Raw genomic sequence first — 16,116 nt, 5'->3', positions numbered from 1 at the left:
CAACTTTGGTTATTAACATCAGAAAATAAGAAAAAAAAGTCACAACACTCTAATGCCTGAAATAACAATACAAAGTTTTTTTTAATTTATTCATTTATTTCCATAAAGTAAAAATGGGACAGAGAAAACTGAAAGATTGCATGGATGGGATGATTCCTGCAACTAGACACAAAGTTTGACCCCTGTGCAGAGAGACCATTCGACCCAGTGAAATCTAGAACACAAAAAGCGCCCCTGCATTTTCATTGGCAACAGAACCAGTGGACAGGCTACATCACTGGTTGGCATTCTCTTGCCCAAAACAAAAATTAGGAGACCTACACAACAGAATTACAGTTTCTTCCTTCCCCCTTTCAGAAATCTATCTCAGAGTAACAGCCAACTTGCTCTGTACCATCTCCCTAACATTCGACTGCAGCCAAAAAAAATTACCGGTCACCATGAGATTTTCCTAATAAGATTTTAAAAGGATATAAGTACTCCAAATACCTGTAATTGATTAATCTCCTCATCTGTAAGCGAGCGTTCCATTGACCGGTATGCTATTCTATAACAATGACTTGTCATTCCTTTCTTGTTGGTAAAATTGTCAATCAACTGGACCTGACAGCATAAACAGCTACTTTTTTAAACGAAGAACACACAAGCATTGTACTTGTGCCCAAGAAAGGGGAGAAACCAGTTTTGTTAATAAGAAAAGAAATAGTGACAGTACAAATTAACCAACCTCTTGGGGTTAATATTTCTAGTAAGCTTTAAAAGTAGACAGAAAAATGTTGCTAACTGGAAGAAAGAGAACAACCAATATCTCCAATAACCATCACAAGAAATGGATAAATAAATGTCGCAAGTAGGAAGAGTGAGAACAATATCAACCAGCAACCCATACTTAAAAAGAAATAATACTATTCAACCATCCCAGACATTATATATCCCAGGAATGGAGCAGTTTCAAGGTTAACATAATGTCAAAAAGAGTCAAGAGACAACCAAAAGAAACGTATAATCATCGACTAGATAAATAATTTTCTATAGCAGAAAATTTCAAGGTTCCTTGACAAATGGAATCCCTAGGGTCTCCACCAACTAGGGGCCATTTCTTGAACATGCAAAACCTGATACTTTTAATTTTAGAGGTGGATCCCTGAGGAGGGCTAGTTTGCTGAAGAACTGGCCTCAAAGTTGTTGGTGGTAGGTCCAAAGGATACTGAAAAGGAAAAATAAATAAATAAATAAAATTGAAGGACCGGAGAAAATCAGTAGGCAAGGTACTGAAGTCCTGAAGGCTCAATTACCTCCCGCAAGGCAACAACCATTCCCTCATCTCCCAGTGTTAATTTATTCACTATTGGTCGTGGTCTCTTTGCCATACCTTATGATCCACGGATTGGGGGTACGGGGTGTAATAATAGAATACATAATGGAACAGATTAATGGAAATAATTAGTAAATGATATAGGGATAGACGGATAGTACAACGTAGATACAACGAACAGAATCAAATTCTAGGATTGTCTGGAAACAGTGACTAGTGAGCTTCCTTAACTAAGTATTTATGCACTGCAAGGCTTATTAATGTCCTAAAATACCGTGTACAGGTGAAGGTAGGAAAGCAGAAACCTTTAGAGTTACATTATGTGATCCATTAATTCTCGAGGCGGCTGAACAGCAGCTCGATAGCTTTCCATTTTGAAGGCCAACCAGTAGTTTAAAATAAAAAGTCATCAAAGCTTACCAGATATGGGGAAACGGCAATCCTGTGGCTATGAATTCTGTATCTATACGAATTGTGAGATAGCTTCACCGGTGTGCCCGACGATCTCTCTCTCTCTCCTCTCCCTCTGAGCGCCGTCCAGCTTTCCCTCGTTTGAGGCGGAGAGCCTTACCTTTGCGGCTCTCCGCCTCCCCTGCTCCCCTCTCCGATCTTCTTACCTCCCTGCTTCTTCTCCGCCTCCCCTCCCTGCTCCTTCTCCGCCTCCCTCCTCCCTGCTCCCCTCTCCCATCTTCCCTGCTCCATCTCCGCCTTCCCTGCTCCATCTCCACCTTCCTGCTCATTTCTGATTCCTTCTCCCGCCTTCTTACCTGCTTCCGTCTTCTCTCCCTGCTCATCTCTGCCTCCCCTCATCTTTGCTTCCCTGTTTCTCATCTCTGCTTCCCGCCTTTTTCCCTGCTTCCGTCTTCCCTCTCTTCTCCTCTGATCTGCTTTCCTGGCTTCTCCCTCGTTCCCGTCTCCGCTTCCCTCTCTTCCCTCTTTGATTCAATAACCAGATCTAGGGTTTCCCCTTAGATCTGCTTGTTCTTTCGATAGTTCTGGTTGTAGTTTTTTTTTTTTTTTTTTTTTTTTTTTTTATTATAATAATATCTCAATTCTCTGGTTGCAGCGTTTATTTGGTGCACACCGCAGAACAACTCCAGATCTGGGTACAAGTTCTTCTGCGGCGAACTTGACAGGTAAGCCTCTAAGGCAGAGCCGGATGACAGGTCTGAACCTTCTCCGCACTTTTGCTGCTACCATCGCCACAACCGTACGAGTTTTGTATCCGCCCTTGAGGCGTGTTGTATGTCCCCCTATGAGGGTGTTGTATGTCCGCCCTATGAGGCGTGTTATATGTCCACCCTTGAGGCGTGTTGTATTTCTTTGCTGCTGTAGTTGTTACAGTATTTGTTCTAAGGGTTCTTTGGGCGTGATCCTTTTTGGACTCGACCCTGCCCTTAGCCTGGATGACCCTGTCTATTGCATGTACGACAGTTTGGTCACTTTCCGCTCCTTGGTTCGTTTCGAACCTTGTGTGTTCATGCATCTGTCTGTACTTTCTTTAGTTATCTGAATGAAGTATTGTTTACCAAAAAAAAAAAAAAGAATTGTGATAAACTAGAAGGCCTATAACACTCATCAATGGAGCTTAAGGTAATCATGCAAGTTCCAGTGATAGTTTAAGACAATGGACAGGAAGATCTGATAACGGAAGGAATCTTTTCAAGGGTTCTGCACTGGCTTCAATTCCATTTATTGTGGAGAGAGGGCCAGTACTTCCTGAATCTCATCAAAGATAGGAAACTAATAGTGTCAGGCAACTTTTCTTTTTCTTTAAGGATGAGTTCTACAAATACCACTTTTGATAATTCGATTAGGGTAGGAGTGAATGGGGTTGTTAATATTTTTTGAGTTTTATCCAGTTAGATAGCCATTCTTTGCCATTGCTATTCATGTTCTTTGGTGTTCTTATCATATTTTTATAACTCGTACTGCTATTTTTTATTTTTTATTATTATTTTATTTTTTTGGTATAAAACCCCTCTGGTATATTATAGGACCCTAGGATTTGAGATTATGCCACGTGGAGGGGAGAGAGGGGGGGGGGGTTAGTGCTGATTGGGGAATTATAAATAGAAGCGAAAGTGATGGGAAAGGGGAGGGATTATTATGTGAGTGAGTTTGGGGGAGCCTCTGGCTGAGGGCACCGTGAGGTGTTAGGGGTGACTGGCACCATTAAAACCAATTCAATCTTTGTGAATTTCTGAGTTTTTTATATTAAATTTGGCATTGGATTAGAGGGTTCTTATCAGTATACATCATAAGATTATAAGAATAATAACAATTTCCTCCACTTGGCCCACACCTCCTATCATGCAAACATACCAGTAGAGGCGAAATCACAATGTCATCAGCAGAAAAGGTAAAAGCCACAATAAAATCAGCCATTACATGGTAACAACATTGCGACTGTCTTACCATAGGCAAAACATAGTAACATACATGTATGGAGATGAGGTCTAAAGTGTCTGTTATGTATGACCCGAATTCTTGTACCTGCTTTTGAAGATTGATTTTGGTGTGTCACCTAAATGACCCGTTTTATGAGATATGTGATGAAAGCATTCCCAAGCCCATCACTGATCTCCTTCTTGACAGGGGTGCAGGGACATAGCCCCATCAGTACAGTATGACGCAACCTAAAAGGTCGACCACTTTACCCGACATACATACCATATGCTCTCTCTTGTAGAGTTATTGTGAGATTTGGGCATTTGCGCCTTGGGGATTCGGGTGAGAGTTCAGTAATGCCCTTGTTTTGAGAGATCTCCATTGTGATCTTCTTCCATGCATAGTGAACAATCTTCTTTGCCAGTGGACATAGAACATTGTGTTGGGTTGTGAACCACATTAAATCTATATTTATATTAAAATAGAATTGAGTACAAGAACACCAAACCCAAGGACAACTCTAACCTTAATACCCATATTACAACACCTCTCCTAGAGTCGACGCAATTTAAGACCGTAAACCTGAGAGCAACAGCCCCAGATATATTGTTCAAGCTCCGATTAGTGGGAAAACTCATGCACACAACCAGAATAGTAGCACTTACCATACATATGCCAAACTATGTTAGGGAAATGACCCTTTTACCTCATTAAGTTTTGATGATCACAAACAAATAAGAAAAAGACTAACATGTTACTTGTCTGAAAGATTAAGAAAGCGTATCAAAATGATGCATGAAGCGTGTACAAGCAAATGTATCCAGGGAGCATACAATACACTGAATCTCTCTGAATGAGGATCAAGATTCAAAAAGAGACATCTACATAGTAGAAGACATTCATTGGACTACACACACATAGATACACTTCAATTCAAATGCTCAACAATGAAGAAGAATCAAGTAACCAAGACCATGCATCTAGAGTAGGACAAGTGGCACCATGTAATTGCACAAATTTGCATACTCATATTTTTGCAAACTAAAGGCATGTGCATCAGTGCATGAAGTACTATTGGGTAAGACTTTAGGGTGTTGACCAATTTTCAAAATCAAATTTTGTAACCCTAAAAAATTGACAATCGGTGTGATTAATGGACCATCAAGCAATTAAGCCTGTGCGGCAGGCAGCATTGCAGAAGCTAGTTGGTCATGAATGACTGAGCTTCTGGTCGACCAGTAGCCTGACAATTGAAATATCAGTTGGCTTACAAGTGACTGTCACTACACCTGTTGTTCCAATGGCTATTTAGGACTGTTTACTGGCCAATTGATAGTTTGAAAATATAACCCTTTTCTATCCGTTGGGACCCAATTTGAATGCAACTTTTGGCTATAAGTATTGATATTAACGACACCCTTAATCACAATTATCAAGAAAAATTGCCTACAATCTACATCTGCCTGTGATCAAAGACTTGTCTCCCTTAAACTGCTCTTCAATTAGAGGTTGAAGTTCCTGAACTCAAGGAGATCTTCCTCAAGCACCATCAAGAGAAAAGACGCAAGGAGATTAGTTGAGCATTCACTCACATTCACTGCATTCATACAAGGGTTTGTGTCACACCCTAGGTAATATCTTTCAATACATCTTGTTTAATTGTAATTGAAGTTTGTATCGTCAAGGTATAAAGATAATGTTGTCCTAATAAGATTGGGTACTCTTACCCGAGATCAAGATTTTTATAAAGGTACTCTTAGCCTAGATCAAGATTGTTGTAAAAGGTGTCGTGTCCCCACTTACCGTAGGAAAGGGACTCACTAGTGGAATCTCTCTAATGTTAGGGAGGAATGGACGCAGACTTAGTTGAGTTAAACCGCTATAAAAAATGTGCCTTACATTTGATTTTTTCCATTATTAAATTCTTATTTTTATACTCAATTAATTCAAAAAGACAAATTTCCACTAGTTCAACCTATTCAACCCCCCACCTCTAGGTTGACTTTTAAACCTAACGGAAAAAGGGTACCAAACTCAGGTTAAGCTATGAAAATGATGGGGAGCAAGAACTGAAGATCTCAACTACTTCTGATGGTCCAATGTAGTAACTATGGGTCTGCAGAGTACAAGCAAAACTTGTCACTAGTTGAAGCTCAAAATTAGGAGATTTGAGAATCGAATGGAATTAGAAGGTAGGTTGGAGTTAGGAGGTAATGGCCGTAAATGAATCCAACAAGTTGTGGAGGTTGGAACTGGGAACCAATGGTCTCCCTTGGTGGCCTAATGCAACCCTCAAAAGGGCTCAGCTATTAAAAGAATGGTTTGTTAAGTAATGGCCCCTTGACAACCAACAGCAAAGGGAGTAGTGCACCAACACCTCTTTCTTCATATGAACTCAAGCAGTTGATCACTAAGCTTGAGTAATCCTCTTTTACGCAAATATCCAGTGCTAGAGTTGGTTCTACCACGGTAACCCCTTTGAGCATGGTAAGAAATCTCGCTATTTACACCCATCTCGCCTCCTCAAAAAAGAGAGATTTGACTCGAGTTTTGACGAGATCTTGCAATTTTTTATAAGCCAACTCAATAGAACTCAAGGGCCCATCTTGGGGATTTTAAGGCCCAGGTTGGGCTCAAACTTGGTAGTTAGCCTAATTTAGGCCTTCTTAAAACATTGGTGGCCCAAGATTTATGAGAAAACAACCCTATGTAGGAGTCCTAACTCAACTCAAAGTTTGAAACTGAAATGCTGAAGGGATCAACATACAAGGTTATAAAACATGTAATATAGAACCATTAAGATATATAAATGAAAAGCAAGGGTATTATACATCAAATAACTTAAATACCAACAAAATTCCATCCATATGAGTACAAAACATCACATTCTTGACTCTCGAGCTCATAATAATCTAACCATCATAAGTTCCATATAACCCATACATTCATAACAGTTGGGTATGGCTCATGCTTCGCATTCTGTTGCAGACGACCTTCCCCTGACGCAAAGGGATTTCCTTTGCAATTTGGGCTTGGGCCCATAAATAGTTCTTGTGGCCTTGGTTGAAAAACTCCTTCAAATGGCCTTATTTGAACTTCCTTTCTTAATGTGGATGTGCTAAACATTGATGTAGGTTAACATCCAGTGTCAATCCCAAAAAAAAGGCTTTGGAGTGGTTTCAACAAGTTCAGAGGCGAGAGACAATGAGATCTCAACTTGTCGCGCTCGAGAGGGTGGATTTTAAGTGGTTAGGTGGACTGAGAACTTGTCGGTTGAGTTGGGTTAATTCGAGGGTCTCGCCAGAGATCTCGAGTGAGATCTAGTTTTGTTGGATCCTACTAGAAGTTCAATTAGAGTTTGTATTCATATAAATTTCTATTTCTTGTTACCCAAGTTAGGGTATTTATGTAACAGTGTACTTTCCACTTAATTATAAATAGAGGGCTTGAGATCATTGATCAATTAAGCCATTCTACCAATATCTTGTTTATCAACATGGTATCAGAGCCTAAGTTCAATTAGAGAAGGGAAGAGGGAAAAAAATTCACTGAGAAGACCTACCTCCATTGCCGAGAGGTCTCTCCAGAAGCCATCGCCTCAGCTTCCATCCTCCTCGACATCAACATCTGAGTCTCTATCTTCTCTCCCTTCTGGAACCTTACTTCTAGGGGATTCTGATTTCTTCAAAATCTTGGAAGGATCCGTGAAGAGAACCGATTATGTTACTTATCTAGTCGAGCGTCTTTACCCTTTTGTTTCTACGATTTCTCAATCGAATTACTCTCCATTGTTTACGGCAGGGCTTTAAGAATAGAAAGGGTTTCAAAGTGGTAGAAGAAGTGGGCGGGTTACAAAGGAACCTTTCTTGAAAGAGCAGAAAGGGTTTCGAAGAACAGAGGCATCAACCGTTGTCGCCGAGGAAAAAATATCGATCGACCTCTGCATCGAACCATCGCCATCGCCTCCGCCATCGTCCTAAATCCAAGTAAACCCTTCTGAAATCCCATCTCATCTGAAATCCCGATTTAAGTTGGCCCTTCTAAAATCCCATTAAGCCCATCACCTGGACCAAACCAGACCTCATTTCCGAACCATATTTTGTCCTCCAATTCTCCAGTTCGAAATCCTATCTTGTTATATATATATATATATATATATATATATATATATATATATATATATATATATATATATATATATATATATATATATATATATATATATATATATATATATATATATATTGATGTTTCAGGGGTTCATATTTTTCAAAGTTTATTTGTTTTAGTCAAAAAAAAAAAAAAAGAGGAGATTTGTTTGAGTTGTTCGGCTATTTTATTCTACGACATTTCTGTTACTTCGAAAAGGTGAAGACCGAAGAACTACAGATAATTTTGTCAACATGACAACTATTGATGGTACTCCTGCTCTCACTAGCTCCGAACACTACCCCACTCTTCATCATCTTTCGGTAAGATTTGATGGGACAAATTATTTGATTTGATCCCGATCTACTTACCTCACAGCCCACTAGAGTAAGCTGGCTCCCGCGGCCTACGCTGCATATTTTTGGGGTATTCTACTACTCAGAAATGGTACAAATGTTATCATCCTCCGTCCAGAAAAACCATTGTATCCATGGAAGTAATTTTTAATGAGTCTTGCCCTTACTATACACATCTCCAGGGGGAGCGTCCTAGAGGAGAGGTGTTCTTTCCAACTCTAGATCTTCCTATCACACACCAACACAACTTAAGAGTTCAAGAAGAGTTTCCTGGACCGGGGGAGACTTCGGTCAATATACCTAAGGACTCTAATCCTCCCCCTTCATTTTCTAAACCATGTGAAGAACCTAGCCAAGGGGAGACCACTCCTATGAGGCACACTGTTGAGGTCTTTCAAAACCAGATTGACCAGAATAAGGAGGTGCAGACTTATCAGAGGAAGAATTACAACCGGCCCCATAGCTAAATATGTTTCTTATGACTCCTTGTCTGCCTCTTACCATGCTTTTATATCCTCTCTATCATCTATATATGTTCCTAAAAGTTAGCAGGAAGTCTATCCTAATAAGAGATGGAAGGCAGCTATGGTAGAGGAAATGCAAGCAATGAAGAAAAATGACACTTGGGAGCTGGTTACATTTCCTCCAGGAAAAAAAAACCAGTAGGCTGCAAATGAGTGTTTGTGGTTAAACAAAATATGGATGGATCAGTCAACAAGTTGAAAGCTACACTAGTAAGGGTTTACCCAGACCTATGGGATTGATTATCAGGAGACTTTTGCCCTGTTTGCGAAACTAAACACTGTCAGAGTTCTGTTGTCTGTAGCTGTGAACAAAGACTGGAACTTGCACCAACTAGACGTAAAGAAAGCCTTCTTACATGGGGAGTTGGCGGAAGAAGTCTATATGGAAATACCACATGGTTTCTCCGATGAAAATACTGTAGGGAAAGTTTGTCGGTTGAAGAGGTCTATTTATGGGTTAAAACAGTCTCCTAGATGCTGGTTTGGATGCCTCTTGAAGGCAATGACTTCTATTGGGTACAAGCAAAACAATGTTGATCATACATTATTTGTCAAGAAGTTAGGTACTAACATCACACTTCTCATTGTTTATGTTGACGATATTGTCATCATAGGGAATGATGGTGAAGAAATTCAAAGGTTGAAGGACTTTCTTGGCAGAGAGTTTGAGATTAAAGATCTAGGGAAGTTACAGTATTTCTTAGGGATTGAAGTGGCTCGATTAAAGAAGGGTATATTCCTATCCCAAAGAAAGTATGTCCTAGATTTATTATCAGAAGTGGGAATGTTGGGGTGTAAAACAGTTGATACCCCTACTGAAACTGGAACTAAACTTAAAGAAAAAGAGGGAGAACCAGTGGACAAAGGAAGATACCAAAGGTTGGTAGGGAAGCTTATTTACTTGTCCCACACTAGGCTAGACATCGCTTATGCCGTGGGGATAGTGAGCCAATTCATGCATGATCCATATTTAGCTCATATGAAGGTTGTTACCAGAATACTACAGTATATTGAGGGGAACTCCTGGAAAAGGAATACTTTTGTCACCCACTAATAATCTAAAAGTAGAAGCATACACTCATGCAGATTGGGCTGGATCTCTAGACAGGAAGTCAATTTCAAGTTATTGTACCTTTATTGGAGGTAATCTAGTTACTTGGAGAAGTAAGAAACATAATGTGGTAGCGTTATCCAGTACCGAAGCTGAATATAGAGCTATGGTTTGTGGAGTTTGTGAGCTACTATGGTTGAAAGACTTGCTGCAAGATATTGGAGTCCAAGTTCCAAACCCTATGATGTTATATTATGACAACAAGGCTGCTATTAGTATTGCTAATAATCCGGTGCAACATGATCGAACTAAGCACATTGAAATTGACAGGTTTTTTGTCAAAGGAAAGCTGGAACAAGGGCTTATCTGCATGCCTTTTGTGAGGTCTGGAGACCAAGTAGCATATATTTTCACTAAAGGTTTAAAAGAAAGAGATTCCATTCCTATTGTAGGCAAGTTGGGCATGACTAATATCTATGCCTCAACTTGAGGGGGAGTGTTGGATCCTACTAGGAGTTCAATTAGAGTTTGTATTCATGTAAATTTCTATTTCTTGTTATCCAAGTTAGGGTATTTATGTAATAAGGTACTTTCCACTTAATTATAAATAGACGGCTTGAGATCATTGATCAATTAAGCCATTTTACCAATATCTTGTTTATCAACATGTTCCATACTTTTGAGCCTTCTCCCACCTCAAGTACGTTTTCAAGTTGCCGAAGTGTGTACTCGAGTCCATCCTCATCGAATATTGACTCTAGCACAACCAATCACATGAGTGGTTCACACTCATTATTTCATTCCTATTCTACCATCTCCCCTAATTACATTGTTCGCAATACTAATGGTTCCCTTTCTCTAATTTCTGGAAAAGGAACCATTAATTGTTCACCATCTTTACAATTATCTTCTTTTTTGCATGTTACAAACTTTTCTACTAATCTTTTATCCATGAGTAGTCTTACTCAAATCTAAACTGCAAAATAGCCTTCCTTCCCTCTCATTGAGTATTTCAAGGCTTGGAAATGGGATGTACGATTGGCAATGGTAAACGTGTTGGGGACTCTACTTACTGGACTGTTCTTCATCAGCAATGGCTACGGACTCTTCTTTTAATTCCTCTGCCCCTACTTTGTTCAAATTCTTCAGTGGGATTGTCATCTTGGCCACCTTGGATTAGCTATTTTATCTAGACTTATTCCTAATTTAGTTACAAGATGTAAGTTAGATTTTCATTGTGATGCCTATTTGGAAGATGAGGTGATTGGACAGGAATAACAGCTGATGGCTCAGGAAAGTGGTATGCAGGGGCCGCAACAACCTACTTCGCAATCTCCTCTAAAAACATACCATACTAAAAGAAAAGCAGCCCCGAAGTGCCCCCTAACGTGCCTAGCCAATTGGAAGCACCCTAAACCTACAGTCATTAATCCTGGTAAGTCACTCCAGACTCTAGTTCTTCATTAGACTTACCAATTGCACTACAAAAGCAACCACAAGCATTGTACTCAACATCCTAGCTCCAAGTTTGTAACATATCATTCGTTTTCACCTACATTTCAAACTTTTCTTTCCTTCTTGTCCTCTGTTTGTATTCCCAACACCTAGCAGGAAGCACTAGCTCATTCTCACTAGAAAGACGCAGTAGATGAAGAGATGAAGGCACTGAAAAGAAAAACAAAACAAAACATGGGATCTGGTTGCTTTACCTACAGAAAAGAGGATATCGATAGCAAATGGGAGTTCGTGGTTGAGCACAAGGTCGATTGCACCATGGACATATATAAAGCTATATTGACGGCTAAGGGATCACTCAAACCTATGGCATTGATTACCAAGAGACCTTTGCTTTAGTTGCCAAGATGAACACAATGCGAGTTGTGCTCTCATGTTTAGTGAATTAGGTTATGATCTTCAAAAACTTGATGTGAAGAATGCCTTTCTTCATGGAGAAATTCAAGAGGAAGCATACATGGATGTCCCGCTAGGATGCACTACCCTAGAGACTCATGGGAAGGTATGCAAGCTCAAGCATCCTCTCTATGGGTTGAAGCAGTCCTAAGAGCATGGTTTAGAAGATTCCATACCGCCATGGTGTCCATTGGATATGAGCAAAGTAATGCAGATCACATCTTGTTTACTAAGCAAATTGGCACTCATATCACAGTACTATTGGTATATGTCGATGACAATGATCACTTGCAGCAGTATAGCAGAGGGAGCTAAGAGGAAATCAAAAAATATAGGAAAATTGAGGCATCTCTCTTTCACAGGGAAAGTATACCCTAGATATATTAGCAGATATTAAAAAGAAAAAAGAACATTAGGGTGCAAGCCAGCGGATCCATTAAACCCAACCCACACCCAAAGGCCTAAGAAGCAGAACCCGTGGACAAGACCAGCCACCAATGGCTAGTGAGGAGACTTACTTATTTTTCCCACACCTAACCAGACATTGCCTTTGCTCTAGTAAGCCAATACATGCATGATCCACATTCTTCTCATCTAGATGTTGTCTATAGAATTTTGAGATACTTAAAGGCAGCTCCTGGAAAGGGAGTCCTAATTTCTTTTCATGGACACTAGAATGTTGAAGCCTACACTGATGCATATTAGGTAGGGTGGTTTGATGATAGGAAGTCTACTTCTAGGTATTGTACTTATTTGGAAGGAAACTTGGTGACTTAGAGGAGCAAAAGATGAGCTATTGTAGTTAGGTCTAGCGCCGAAGCCAAGTTTAAGGCAATGGCACAAGGCATCTGTGAAGTGCTATGGTTGAAAGGGTTACTTGAGGATCCAAGTGCAGAAGTTAAGGTCCCTATACAGCTGTTTTCAGATAGCAAGTCTACAATCAGAGTAGCTCAAAATCCAGTTTAGCATTATAGGACTATGCATGTAAAGATTAATAGACACTTTACCAAGAAGAAGATTAAGTCTGGTTTTATCTGCATTTCTTTTGTCTCATCAGAAAATCAAAAGGATGATGTATTTACTAAAAGTCTGAATACTAAAGTTTTTAGTGAAGACCATGCTAAGTGTATCAATCTTTTTAGTATCATCTCTAAGCATGGCAACCACTGTGGTAGTTCACTTGTAAACAAGTGCAAAACTCCAATTCTACTGATATCACCTAGACTTCTCTAGTACCAACTCTGTTGCAAGGAAATGACTGTAAAAGAAAGGATCAAAATAATGGATGGACGCTCTCACCAACAAGATACATTAATTTTACAGACACCGAATCTACTTCTACTTGCAGTTTTCTGAAATATCAAGCAGGTAGATCTTTGGGTTGGCAACATACCCCTTGTTAGAAGTACAAGGCTTCCATTTTGGACAGTAAAAATAAACTGGCAAATGATTACTAAAAAGAAATAGAAAATATCCAACAGCACTACAGCTGACAATTTACCAGTCAACAGAACACCTGATACATACCTCTTCCACAAGATCCCCAGCAATATCTCTGACAACTTCACACAGATTGTTCTCAGTGAAGGAATCATTGATCCAGAAACTCAAGTCTTTGTAACAAGGAGGAAACTGAAAAGGAAAAAAAAATATCTGAAGTTGCTAATGCGTAATGGCAAAACTGGATGCTGCTGCAAGGCATCAGTGCACTAAATAAAACCATAAATACAATTACTTCAATCTTTTAACCACAATAGTTCTGTTTTTGAAGGATGTAATCCTTTACATAAAAGAAATTAAATTAAGCGATCAAGTTTACTACTCAGTTCTGTTTCTGGTAGCAATCATCCTCAGAAATGCTCATTAAACATCGTTGGATTTAAATCATGAGAGACATACACCTCTACAAAATAATTGTTATATTAGAGAAAGAGGAAGAGAGAAAGAGAGGAGAGAAGCCACAATTTCTGTTGGAGAGCTTCAATGTGAAATTGTGTAGACTCCATATTTATAGATTATAGCATAGCATACAAGAAGACTAGGAAATAAAAAGAGTCAAATAAGGATTAGGGATTCCAAATCCAGCATAGACTAGGATTTCTGTTCAACCCAACTCCACGAGAATTAGCTTTATTCTCTATGGCATTATTCCTGGTCCATGTTACCCTTCAACATCCCCCCTCAGTTTGGAGCATATATTATCCATACCAAGCTTGTTATAAAATATAATTATAGTCAACCCTTGTACTTCTGTTATAAAATATAATTATAGTCAACCCTTGTACTTCCCAAAGCCTTGGTGAACAAATCTACTAGTTGTTCCCCTGTATGAGCATGGCTGGGAGATATTATACATTGTCGTTTCTAACTAACAAAATGACAATATACTTCAATGTGCTTAGTATGTTCATGAAAAACAGGGTTGGATGCTTTGCGGACAGCAGCCTGGTTTTCACACCACAACTTAATAGACGAATCATCAACAAAGCCGAGTTCTTTAAGTAATCTTCAAATCCATATCAGCTCGCAAGTAACATGTGCCATAGATCGATACTCTGTTTTTGCACTTGACCTTGCCACCATTGTTTCTCTTTTGCTTTTCCATGACACAAGGTTTTCTTCAAAAAATGTACAACAGATTGTGGTTGATCTTACATCAACAAGAGATCCAACCTAGTCTTCATTAGAAAGACCTTCAATCGCCTATGTCCATGATCAGCATGAGAAGTCCATGCCCAAGAGCTTTCTGAGGATATCTTAAAATCTGTATAATAGCATCCCAATGAGTGTCCCCGAGCAGACAGGTTTTGAGTCACAAAATTTCAGTTTGAAATTTATGTTGTAAAGATGTCTTTAGCATCTCAATCATTTTATAACAATGTCATCAACATAAACAACAGGAAAGACTGTGTTTATGTTAGAGTGTCTAAAAAACACAGAAATGATCACTCTCACACGATGTCAACCCGAACTCTAACACAACAATAGTGAACCATCCAAACCACGCCAGGGGTGATTGTTTTAGTCTATGTAATGATTTTTTGAGTTAACAAACCATACCACCACTCTCCTTATGAGCAAAAAACCTAGAAAGTCGCTCCATAAATACTTCCTCATGGAGATCCCCATGAAGGAACGCATTCTTCACATCTAGTTGATATAAGGACTGGCAACGGCAAGAGAAATCAAAATTTGAAATGAAACAAGCTTGCCAACAAGTAATAACTTATCCAAGTAATCAATACCATACACTTAAGCATAACCCTTCGTAACAAGTCTGGCCTTCAAACAAACCAGAAACCCATCTGGATTAATTTTAACTACAAAAACTTACCGGCATTCAATAACAGTCTTCCTCGAGTGTAATGGAACAAGATCTCAATTCTGAATTTCTTCCAAGGCCATTAACTCTTCAGTCATCGCAGCAGCCCACCCAAGATCAAACAAGCTTCTAAAACATTCCGGGGAATAAGGTGTTGCTAAATAGTGGACAAAGAAGTTGTAAAACAAGACGATAAATCAGCATAGGAAGCAAAGTTGGAGATAGGGTATTGAACACAATTGAAATTTGAAAGTACCTTGTCAAGGGCAATTAGAACATCAAGATTAGGTGAAGAGGGAACAATCTCAAGATCTATAGACAAAGCCAAAAAGGTAGAGTTCATGGGAGTAGAGCGGGCAGCACTTGATTTTGGATGGTGAACAATCGAAATATACTATGGTGATGGCTACAGATGCAGGTGGTGGTGGCGCTGCACTCTATGTAATCACACTTTGAATAACAAATATAGAAAGATCATCGTCAAGAACAGTCAGACCAATAGGTTCAATAGAATAAGGAACAGATACAAAGAACGAGACATCAACGGTAACAAAATATTTAGTAACTCAAAAGAATAACAACGATAACCTTTCTAAGTTCAAGAGTATCCAACAAAAAGACATTTAAGAGCACAGAGCACTAATTTAGACATTATAGGACAATGATCACGAATAAATCAAACACTACCAAAAACACAGGGTGGCAAAACAAATAAGGTTGAACGGAAGTAACAAAGGATAGAATATAAACAGATGATGGCATACAATTAATAAGATAACATGCAGTTAGAACAGCAACAACCCAAAAGGGTTTGGATACGTTCTTCTAAAATGAGAGATAGTGAGTGACTTCCATTAAATGTCTATTTCTCCCTTCAGTTACCCCATTCTGTTGAGGAGTGTCAAGCACAAGAAGATTGATAAAGTATTCCTATTGAAACCATAAAACTATAAAAAGGATAAAAATAAAAATAAAATTATTTATCCCTAGAAAAAAGTGTAAATAGGAACTCCAAATTGAGTGTGAATTTCAGCCGAACTCACAAAATATGTTAAACAAGTCTGAATGATTTTTCATTAAATAAATCCAACCAACTC

General features: G+C 39.1%; 1 protein-coding gene across 4 annotated transcripts in view; it reads right to left on the bottom strand.

Annotated features, from left to right (window-relative positions):
• Window positions 1-57: 57 nt before the first annotated feature.
• Window positions 58-16,116, bottom strand: part of LOC149029976 (phenylalanyl-tRNA synthetase class IIc family protein) — a 32,483-nt gene continuing 16,424 nt past the window's right edge. For all 4 annotated transcript variants that reach the window (XM_089142295.1, XM_089142298.1, XM_089142299.1 and 1 more), the window contains 3 exons: window positions 13,225-13,329; window positions 490-603; window positions 58-412 (listed from right to left, as the gene is read on the bottom strand). In XM_089142295.1, the coding sequence (XP_088998421.1) occupies window positions 362-412; window positions 490-603; window positions 13,225-13,329 (270 nt within the window). In that variant the 3' untranslated portion in view covers window positions 58-361. The remainder of the gene's footprint in view (window positions 413-489; window positions 604-13,224; window positions 13,330-16,116) is intronic.

The sequence above is a fragment of the Hakea prostrata genome, chromosome 1 (assembly GCF_041222555.1).
Source record: "Hakea prostrata isolate BN-2017 chromosome 1, UWA_Hpros_2, whole genome shotgun sequence".
Classification (NCBI taxonomy): domain Eukaryota; kingdom Viridiplantae; phylum Streptophyta; class Magnoliopsida; order Proteales; family Proteaceae; genus Hakea; species Hakea prostrata.
This window is presented reverse-complemented; position numbering and strand designations above follow the sequence as displayed.